General features: G+C 66.7%; 2 protein-coding genes across 3 annotated transcripts; both read left to right on the top strand.

Moving 5' to 3' along the window:
* Positions 1-62: 62 nt before the first annotated feature.
* CNPY3 (canopy FGF signaling regulator 3) lies at positions 63-6,291 on the top strand. The gene is made up of 8 exons (XM_050894401.1): positions 63-178; positions 338-649; positions 891-932; positions 4,259-4,382; positions 4,687-4,783; positions 5,227-5,349; positions 5,531-5,648; positions 5,768-6,291. Exons 1-8 carry the CDS (start codon positions 127-129, stop codon positions 5,974-5,976), a joined length of 1,077 nt encoding a protein of 358 aa, XP_050750358.1. The 5' UTR covers positions 63-126; the 3' UTR covers positions 5,977-6,291.
* Positions 6,292-6,789: 498 nt separating this feature from the next.
* Positions 6,790-9,100, top strand: GNMT (glycine N-methyltransferase). Of its 2 annotated transcripts, none has more exons than XM_050894402.1 (6): positions 6,790-6,995; positions 7,160-7,287; positions 7,686-7,799; positions 8,291-8,433; positions 8,591-8,712; positions 8,807-9,100. In XM_050894402.1, exons 1-6 carry the CDS (start codon positions 6,790-6,792, stop codon positions 8,976-8,978), a joined length of 885 nt encoding a protein of 294 aa, XP_050750359.1. In that variant the 3' UTR covers positions 8,979-9,100. The 2 variants fall into 2 exon arrangements, with proteins under 2 accessions (XP_050750359.1, XP_050750360.1); XM_050894403.1 differs by having other exon boundaries at positions 7,686-7,803; positions 8,334-8,433.
* Positions 9,101-9,530: the final 430 nt, after the last annotated feature.

Below are 9,530 nucleotides of genomic sequence, written 5' to 3'. Positions count from 1 at the left end.
TGGTGCCAGGCCCGTCCCCGCAGCCCCCGGGGCCGCCCCACCGCGACGCCAGGTGATGGGCGACGCAGCTGGCGGCGGCGGCGGTTGGGGGCTGAGCCCTCGGAAGCCCCGCGCGCTGCGGCTGCTATGGAGGTGCCCTGGGTGCTGCTGGCCGCCGCTCTGCTCCCGCTCCTGCCCCGTGAGTACCCCCGGACGGACGAGGCCGGGGACAGCCCCGGGGGGCGGGAGGGCTGGGTGCCATCCAGCCTGGGTGCGAAGGCTGAGCGTCGCCGAGCTGGCGGCCGTGGTGGGTGGGACGCGTGGGGGATGCAGCGCCCCTGACCCCCGCTCCCCGCAGCTGGCAGGACCGCCAGGCCGCTGCCCACCCTGGCCCCGCCGCTGAGCATGGTGGTGGCCGGGCAGCGCCGGCGGCTGGTGGTCTGCGTGGTGAGCGACCTGGCCCCCAGCTCCGGCCACGCCGTCTGGATCTCCAGCGGGAACGGCAGCACCCTGCAGTCCTTCACCTACGGGGCCTCCCAGGAGGATGGTGGCACCGTCTGCACCATCTCCCTCCTCCCCGATGACCCCCCTGCCGAGGGGAATCTCGCCTGCCACGTGGGGCCCAACAGAACCTCCCCGGCCCACAGCTCCAGCCCCGTCCGCATCACGGGTATGGCCCCGCCGCCACCCCCTCTGCCCATCTTGCCTGCTGCTGCCCAGCCCAGTGCCCCGGTGGTCCCCGAGGATGGGGGCCGGCAGGGGCTCTGGGGCCAGCAGGAAGCAGGTGCGAGGCCCCGCGGGCCAACGTTGCTGCCCCAACCGGCAGGCACAGGAAGGGGTTTGCGGCCGGCCCTGCTGCACACCTGGCACCGGGCCGCTGCCGCCTCCCCAGCTGCTGTCTCATCCCACAGGCAACGAAGAGGCGGCAGAGCCGTGTCCCGGCAGCACGGCCGGTGAGTCTCCGGGCCCTGCCGCGGTGGGAATGTCAGTTGCTGGGGAGGAAACTCTGCTGGGCTCCTGGCAGGGACCCAGCTGGCGGCATGTGGTGGTTGGGGCAGGTCCCCGCAGCATCATGGAGCTGGGGAAGAGGGGATGAAGCTCCTTCTCAGTGGGGAGGATGGGGAAGGTGGGTCAGAGCCAGCCTGCTCTCAGGGACAGTGCAAGGGTGACACGAGGTGTCTGAGGGATGTGTGAGGGTGGCAAAAGCCCACGACGGGCCCTGGGGAGCCTGTTGGGCCTGAAGTCTTGGGGACACTCCCCCCGACCTGGCCCCACCACAGCCCTGGAGGGGACATGGGGGCAGCGGGGTGCCTGTGGCAGGTGTCACCCTGTCCCCTCCGTTGCAGTGCCGCCAGCCCGTGCCTTGGCAGCCCTGCTCGTGGCTGTCCGGGTGGTGCTGCTGAAGGTCGCACTCTCTGATGCCCTCCTTACCTCCATCCTCCTCGCCCAGAGCTGAGGGCCCCAGCAGAGGCCCACCCCCGAGGGGTAAGTCCCCCTGGTTTGGCCCGGGGGTGTGGAAGGCACCTGAAATATTCTGTAGGGTGGAGACCCCAAAATGCTGGAGGGAGGGAGGGAGAGATCCAGTGTTGTTTGGGGGTGCAGGGGGGGAACCCCTTGTGGATGGGGAAGAGAGAGGGGCTGTCACGTTTTTGTGGGTGGCAGGGACTCGGAATTACCTGGGGGGTAGGAAAGGACCCAGGGGTAGGGAGGGGGCCCCGAATTACCTGGGGGGTTAGGGCAGGGCCCCAGATTTCCAGGAGAAGGGAGGGGCCCCGGAGGGCTGCATGGGAGGTGGGAGTCGGGGTGGGGACCGGCGGGGGGGGGCCGCACAGACGCCCCGGCCCTCCGGACCGGGCCACGTGCGCGCCCGCCGCCACCCACGTGGGGGCTCAGCGGAACGACCCGGCGGCGATTCTACGGCGGCCGAGGAGGCCCTCGGATCGCACGGATTGGCTGGCGGCGGGCGGGCGGGGATTGGCCGGGCGGGCCACGTGCGCCGCTGTGATTGGCCGGCGCCGCGTGGTTGCTATGGTTACCCGGCGGGGCGGGCAGGGCGCTCCCGGAAGCGCGGCCCCGGAAGCGGAGCCATGGCGGCGGCAGCGCTGCTGCTGCTGCTGGCGGCGGCGCTGGCGGGAGGCGACGACTCGGACTGGGTGCGGCTGCCCAGCAAGTGCGAGGGTAAGCGGGGCCGGGGGTGGGCCGGAGGGGTCCCGCCGGAGCGCCTGGGCCCGGCTCGCCGGCTGAAGCTGCGGTGATCGGCCGCCACCGGCTGGCTGGTCGGGCCGGGGGGTTACTGGTGCGGAGGCTGGCGGCGACAGCCCCGAGGCCCGACTGTGCCCCTACGGGCTGCCCCGAGGCTCGCCTCCTGCCTGGCCCCACAGCCCCGCAGGTGGAGGAGAGGGGTGAGCGCAGGGGCGCGTTGCAGGGGCCGCTGCTGCTGTGTGCCTGGGTGGAAGGAAGTATCCACCAGTGCCCCCGCAGCGGAGCAGAGCGGAGCCTCCCGCGGCATGTCCCTGCTGGCAGCTGTCTTCCATCCTTCCCTCGATGAGAGCTTTTGGGGTACCCTGGCAGTCACTGCTGTTTCCAGTAGGCACTAATTGCCTGGCTGCTCATAGCTGGGGCTGGTTGTCTCTGCTGCTCACAGTTCGGTCTCAGTGATGCTTCCTCCCTGAGCAGCCCCTTGATTCACAAGCAGTCAAAGGCTTCACAGGCAATCCAGGGCAGGTCATGATGGACCTTTGCTGTCTGCCGTGGTTTCCTCTGTCTTTGCTGTGCAGGGACATGTGGAGCTTGACAGCAAAGAGAAAAGGAAGAAATGAAACTCCGGAGCTCTTTGCAAAGGTTTCCCTGCTGGAGAAGCAGCTCTGGAGACACTGATGTCTGAGCTGTGCTGTGGCACCTGCATAACCTCAGAGAAGCATCATAGCGAGCACTGACCACACGCTGCTCCTCTTCCTGCCCAGGCTTGGAACCTGTGTCAGCATGCAGTGATAGCCACGGGCAGCATCTGGATCACTGGACCCAGCAGTGAGCGCTCCTGGCATGTGTGGGGACGCTGCAGCAGGTGTGGTGTGGAGAGGGACATCCTCAAGGTGCAAGTCCAGAGGGGCTGCAGGAAGGAGCACTCATCCCACCTGAGAAATGGCTGCAGTCACCTCCAGCCCCTGGTGCCAGCAGAGAAAGGGGAGTGCAGGAGGTGCGCACAGGGCTTCTCGGCACGTGCACGGCAGCCCTGGAGAAGCCATCTCGCGCTCTTCCTGCCTGTGGCACATCTCTCTGCTCACGTCGTTGCCTGGGAGAAGATGCAGTGGCTCATCGCTGTCAGACCGTTCCTGCTGGGGCTTGGCCCTTCTCCCAAAGCGGGGCTTGAAGAAGAAGTGGCTCCTGGCAAATAGGAGCCTGCAGCACAGGACAAAGCTATCTCCAGCCTCCTGGGACTCCGGCTTCGGGGGAGGAAGGGCCACACCGTGTCTGGCTTCCATCCTTCCACATTTCCACTTGTAAACCCCTGAGATATTTCTCTTCTCCTGCTCTCTGTTTCTATAGCTCTGTCGGACTCTTTGTTACAGAAGAAATAAAGCTTTTGTTTCCTTTTTTTTTTTTTAGTTTTATAAAAGAAAACATGCGCTGTGTTATAGAGCTGTTGGTGCTGTGGTGTCTGCTGCAGGCAGTGCCCCATGCGGTGTTGCTGGAGCTGACAGCCCCTCGTGTGGTGACACAGTCCGTAGCCAGCATCTTGTCCTGCTACCCAGCCTGCTGAGCTCTGCCGGCCACTCGGTCCCCAGCACAGCCCCTGTGTCCCCAAGGCGCTGAGGGAACTGTTACCGGGTGGGATGTGCTGGTGTTGTGAGGAGGAGCTGTGACCCATGCTGGAGCTTGCGTTGTGAAAACACCCTGTCCTCTTCCAGGAGGAAGGGGGCGGCTGGTGGTGTGGAGGCAGAGGCTTCAGTGGCTGCGAAGTGGCGCTGTTGGGAAACCTGCAGGCAGAACTGGCGCTGTCTGCCTTCCCAGTTGTGCTGCAGCAGCTGGCTGCGTAGATGTGCTTACGCCGAAGCATTGATTTGGGTGTTCCTGCTTCAAGGGATCTCCAGTGGAATCAGTTGAGACATTCCCGGTTATTTCATTGAATGGCCGAGGCGTTCGTTTTCTGCTCACAGCGGCTCTAGTGTGCCCAACTCCTAGCGCTTGTTTCTGCTGCTGTCCCGTCCCCAGGTGCTGTGTTGTGCTGCCCATCAGAGTGGCGAAGCCCCCTAACCCACCTGTGCTTTCCTTCCTGCAGTGTGCAAGTATGTGGCGGTGGAGCTGAAATCCGCTTTTGAGGAGACCGGCAAGACCAAGGAGGTGATTGACACCAAGTACGGCTTCCTGGACGGGAAGGGCTCTGCCGTCAAGTACACGCAGTCGTAAGTGAGAGTGGGATGGGTGGTCTCCTGCTGCCGTCGCTGCCTGCAGTCTGCAGAGCTGGGGGCTTCGGGAGCCTGCGGGCAGACTGCGCGGCGCACAGCTCCTCTGAGAAAACTGAACTGCGCCAGGGCGGGTGGGGTGGGTGGGCAGGGCAAGGCAGCTGGGGGGTGCTCCTTCTGCTTGGGGGAGCCTGGGAGCCACAGAGCGCTCCCCCATTGCACCAGCTGGGCTGAGGCTCTCCCTCTGCCCTGGCTGTTCTTGGGGGGCAGTGCTGAGCCCGAGCCCTCCCTCCTCTCCGTGCAGGGACATCCGGTTAATCGAGGTGACAGAGAACATCTGCAAGCGGCTGTTGGATTACAACCTGCACAAGGAGAGGAGCGGCAGTAACAGATTCGCAAAGGTGAGGGCTGTCCTCCAGTCCCCTGCTCCCAAGCATCCCTCGCCCACCCCTGCGCTGCCAGGGCGCCGAACCGGGATCCGTTCTTCCCATCCCCTGGATCCCCTGCCAGCACCTAGCATGCGAGGCCGTGCTGCCCCCCAAGTCAGGTGTGGGGTGCTGTCCTTGCTGGGGTGGGCAGGCCCCTGCCCTCCCCTGCACGGAGGGAGCCGGGGGCTGTTTTGCCTGGCCCATGTCTTCCTGTTGTTTTTGCGAGCGGGTTTGCAACAGGGGACTCGCTGCCACTTGAACTCCCTCCTGGTAACGCTGATGCCCCAAGGACCCTGATTTTGGCTGGCTTGCACGTACCTGCATCCCTAGGCAGGGTCATGCAGCCAGTGCTGGGAGGGGAGAGCGGGAGCCCAGCAGGAGGAGTGCCACTTCACCGGGCGGCACTGATCCCCCAGGGCATGTCGGAGACGTTTGAGACCCTGCACAACCTGGTGCACAAGGGCGTCAAGGTGGTGATGGACATCCCCTACGAGCTGTGGAACGAGACCTCCGCTGAGGTGGCTGACCTCAAAAAGCAGGTACCCAGCCCGGTGGGATTGGCCCTCGGTGACCACCATGGTCTTGTGGGCTGGAGCACAGGGGGAGAGAGGGTCTGGGGGTGCACTGCCAGGAACGGGGGTGTTGGCAGGACCTGCTGCCCTGGTCTTGGTCCTGCCCCGGCGGCGCGTGGCTGGAGCTAGGCTCTCCTCTCTGTGCTAGTGCGACGTGCTGGTGGAGGAGTACGAAGATGTGATCGAGGACTGGTACAGGCACCACCAGACAGAGGATCTCTCCCAGTTTCTCTGCGCCGACCACGTGCTAAAAGGGAAGGACGCAAGTAAGTCCTGGCTGCTGCCAGGGGCAGCGCAGGCATGCTAGGGAGGGCAGGGGAGTCTTGCCAGGGCATGGGGAGCCCTGCTTCTTCCTGAGGGCCCCCTCTGCCCCTCTCCTCCCTAGGCTGCCTGGCAGAGAAGTGGACGGGCAAGAAAGGTGACTTGGCAAGCGTGGGGGAGAAGCAGAGCAAGAAAAAGAGCGGGAAGAAGAAGAAGGGCCGGAAGGATGAGAGCGAGGGAGCTGCCAGCCTCCCGGCCGCAGGGGAGGCCCTGGAGGAGAGCGGGGTCCAGGAGGAGGCTCCGCTCACCCACAGCCCAGCCGATGAGCTGTAGGCACGCAGCCCCAGCCCCCGCGGCCACCCGCTCCGGGGTCTCGCCCTGCCGTGTCCTGTGGGTACCAAAGGAAAAGGGACTTGGGTCACGGTGTGAGCAACCCCAGGGAGGCCAGAGCTCCCGGCCCAGACTTGCCAGCTTGGGTGCGATCCTGCGAGCAGGGGGGTGGCACGGAGCCGCCGACCCAGCCCTGCTGCCTCCCTGCTGGGGCTCCAGCTGCGGGAGGCCGCGGGTGCTGCCCCGGCGCCGGCTCCTCGTCCTGCCCGCGCTGCCCGCACCCTGCCAGGACTGTAAATAAAGACGTTTTCCCCAGAACCGCTGCCGCTGCCGGCCCTGCTTCACCCGCGGTGCCGGGGCAGGCGCAGCTCCTGCTGCGGGAAGGGCTCCGCTGCTGCCGCCCGGCCCGGCCCCACCGGGGAGGCTGATGGGGGGCCCTGCGTCCCGGGCGGCGCCGGCGGGCGAACAGACCCTGAGCCCGCGCCCCGCCCCTTCCCGGTCCCGGCCCCTCGTCCCTGCACCGCCCCCTTCCGCCTTCGCCCCGCCGCCGAGCCAAAGGTCGGGGGCGTGGCGGCGGGAGGGCGTGGGGAGGGGGTGGTGGCGGGGACTGGCAGGTCCGTAGGGGGCGGTGGCGGCGGGGATTGGCGGGGCGGGGCGGCTGGCGGCGGTGGGGATTGGCGGGCCGTGGGGGCGGGGCGGGGGCGGGGTTGGAGGCGGGGAGGCAGTGGCGGCGGAGGGGGGCGCGGTGCAGTGGAGCCGGAGCGGGGCCGGGGCCGGGGCCGGGGCTGGGGCCGGGGCCGGGGCCGTGTCGGCGGGATGGTGGACAGCGTGTACCGGATGCGGTCGCTGGGGGTGGCGGCGGAGGGGCTGCCGGACCAGTACGCGGACGGGCGGGCGGCCCGCGTGTGGCAGCTGTACATCGGGGACACGCGGGGCCGCACGGCCGAGTACCGCAGCTGGCTCCTGGCGCTGCTCCGCCAGCACCGCTGCCGCTCCGTCCTCGACGTGGCCTGTGGCACCGGGTGAGGCACCGCGTCCCGCGCCCGCCCGCCTCCCAGGTTCCCCCCACCCCACCCCCCCCGGGGCTACCCTGGGCCCCGCTGCCCCCGGCCATCCCCCGCTCAGCCCCCCAAGCACCCGGGGCCCCCTTAGCTGCCCCCGGCCCCGCTGACAGCCATGTCCCCAGGGTGGACTCCATCATGCTGCTCGAGGAGGGCTTCCAGGTGACCAGCGTCGACGCCAGTGACAAGATGCTCAAGTATGCGCTGAAGGAGCGCTGGGAGCGGCGGAAGGAGGAGCCCTTCGACCGATGGGGTGCGGGGGCCGCGGGGGCCGTGAGGGGCGTGCGGACACCAACACCCCACCCTGGCGCTGGGGGCCTCTGCCCTGAGCCCCTCCCACAGCTCCCACGGCCCTCCCGTGGGGCACCAGGCCCCTCGTGTACTGTCCCCAGCTCCTCATGGTGCTCAGGCCCCTCACGTGGGTGCAGCAAGGCCAGGCGGCCTTGCTGCAGGGGTGGGCAGGGACCTGCCGGCACCAGCTGTTCAGCAAGCCCAGGCCATGGCCCTTGCCTGCCTGCTGGCCCCAGGCTGGATCCAGCACCTGCAGGGACCAAGGAAAGGCTGAGTGATGATGGGGTGGGGTCTTGCATGCAGGGGAGGCTGTTGGGTAGGTGGGGTGTCCCTGCCCTCATCCGCTCCCCTGTGCTGCAGTCATTGAGGAGGCCAACTGGCTCACACTGGAGAAGGACCTGGAGAAGCCAGGAGACGGGTTTGACGCAGTCATCTGCCTGGGCAACTCCTTCGCACACCTGCCTGACCTCAAAGGTGAGTTGGGGGGGAGAGTATCTATGCACATGTGCACAGTGTCTCCCAGCAGGCTGAGAACGTGCCCTAACTCATGTCATAAGTGGGGCAGTGGATTACACATGATGGAGTTGCTGTGTCATGGCGTGTCTCCAGGGAGGCTGAGAACATGCCCCAGTTCGTGGCAGGAGTGGGGCCATTGGGTCCCATGGTGGTGGTGGAGCTGTGTGCATCTATGATGTCACATCTCTGGCAAGGCTGGAGACACACCCAAGACTTGTGCCACAAGCGGGGTGGTGGGTTCCCCACGTGGCATGCTCTGCCCCAGTGAGGCTGAGAACGTGCCTGAGCTCATACCACGGGTGGGGCTGTGGGTTCTCCAAGCTGAGACTGGGGGGATGGGGAGGGGCATGGGGGGGCGCAGCTCTGCGTGTGTATGGGCAAGATGGGGCCCCATGGGCTGTGCCATGGGGTACAGCCAGTGCCTGGGGATGCCACGGTTTCCTCCCCAGGGGACCAGAGTGACCACAAGCTGGCCCTGAGGAACATCGCCAGCATGGTGCGGCCTGGGGGTGTCCTAGTCATTGACCACCGCAACTATGATCACATCCTGGCCACAGGCTGCGCGCCGCCTGGCAAGAACATCTACTACAAGGTGGGTGGCTGGCAGACCCTGCCCCATCCCACTTCCCTCTGCCCCAACCCCAGCCCCGTGGCCCCAGGGGGGCCAGGCGGGGCAGGGAGTAGGACTGTGCCCAGGCTGGGGGGCACTGCGTCCCTGCAGGACGCAGACATCCTCCTGCGGTCCCCAGAGTGACCTCACCAAGGACATCACCACCTCGGTGCTGCTGGTAAACAACAAGGCGCACATGGTGACCCTGGACTACACGGTGCAGGTCCCCCCCACTGAGGCGGGGGCAGCCCCGGAGCTGAGGTGAGAGGGGCCACAGAGGTGGCTCCTGGCACAGGGGGGTGGCTGGCACCGTGCCCTGCTGTCCCCCTGCCTCACCATCGTTGCCTCCTTGCAGCAAGTTTCGGCTCTCGTACTACCCGCACCGGCTGGAGGCCTTCACAGCCCTGCTGAAAGGCGCCTTCCAGGGGAAGTGCCAGCACAGCGTCCTGGGTGACTTCCAACCCTACACGCCAGGGCAGGCCCACGTCCCTTGCTACTTCATCCACGTTGTGAAGAAGACGGCCTGAGGGGGCCATGGAGATGGGACTGTGGTGGCTGAGAGCTGCAAGTGGCTCTGGGGCCAAGCAGGGGGCTGGGGACATTGCTGCCTGAGAGCCCCCTCCCCTTAATTAAGAGCACTCATGAGAGCTACCAGAGCCTGTGGTCCATGTGTCCATGTGTTCGTGTATGGGCAGGGTATGGGGCGAGGGGGACGGCCGCAGCTGCCTCAGGACTCCCAGGGAAGGAAGTGCCCAGCCTGGGGGGAGCATGGGGTGGCTGCAGGCACAGCTTCACTCCCAAGCTCCCAGCTGCAGGTGCCAGTCATGCCAGGCTCCCCTTGAAGCGGAGGCAAGGGTGGGCTGGCTCCTGGGTGGTTGTACGTCCCTGCCAAGCATACTGCAGAGGAGTACTGCAACCAGTTTTCTCCCTTGCAACCCCCCAAACCAGGCGCTGACTCCTTTTCTTGACACCCCTCAGCCCCATCCAGGCTCCGCACACCCCACCAGCACTTTTGCTGTGGCTGCAGCTCCCTCCTTGCCCGCCCTGGGGAAGAGGTGGTGGCCAGATCCAGCAGCGCG

Source organism: Gymnogyps californianus, chromosome 3 (assembly GCF_018139145.2).
Source record: "Gymnogyps californianus isolate 813 chromosome 3, ASM1813914v2, whole genome shotgun sequence".
NCBI classification, from domain to species: domain Eukaryota; kingdom Metazoa; phylum Chordata; class Aves; order Accipitriformes; family Cathartidae; genus Gymnogyps; species Gymnogyps californianus.
This window is presented reverse-complemented; position numbering and strand designations above follow the sequence as displayed.

What these genes read in the sequence shown, in the direction of transcription:
- CNPY3 (XM_050894401.1), top strand. Translation starts at nt 127, where the DNA reads ATGGAGGTGCCCTGGGTGCTGCTGGCCGCCGCTCTGCTCCCGCTCCTG. An exon ending in GCCGTCAAGTACACGCAGTC is followed by an intron (nt 4,383 to 4,686) that starts GTAAGTGAGAGT and finishes CTCTCCGTGCAG; the next exon opens with GGACATCCGGTTAATCGAGG. An exon ending in TGGCTGACCTCAAAAAGCAG is followed by an intron (nt 5,350 to 5,530) that starts GTACCCAGCCCG and finishes TCTCTGTGCTAG; the next exon opens with TGCGACGTGCTGGTGGAGGA.
- GNMT (XM_050894402.1), top strand. Translation starts at nt 6,790, where the DNA reads ATGGTGGACAGCGTGTACCGGATGCGGTCGCTGGGGGTGGCGGCGGAG. An exon ending in GACGTGGCCTGTGGCACCGG is followed by an intron (nt 6,996 to 7,159) that starts GTGAGGCACCGC and finishes CCATGTCCCCAG; the next exon opens with GGTGGACTCCATCATGCTGC. An exon ending in ACACCTGCCTGACCTCAAAG is followed by an intron (nt 7,800 to 8,290) that starts GTGAGTTGGGGG and finishes TTTCCTCCCCAG; the next exon opens with GGGACCAGAGTGACCACAAG.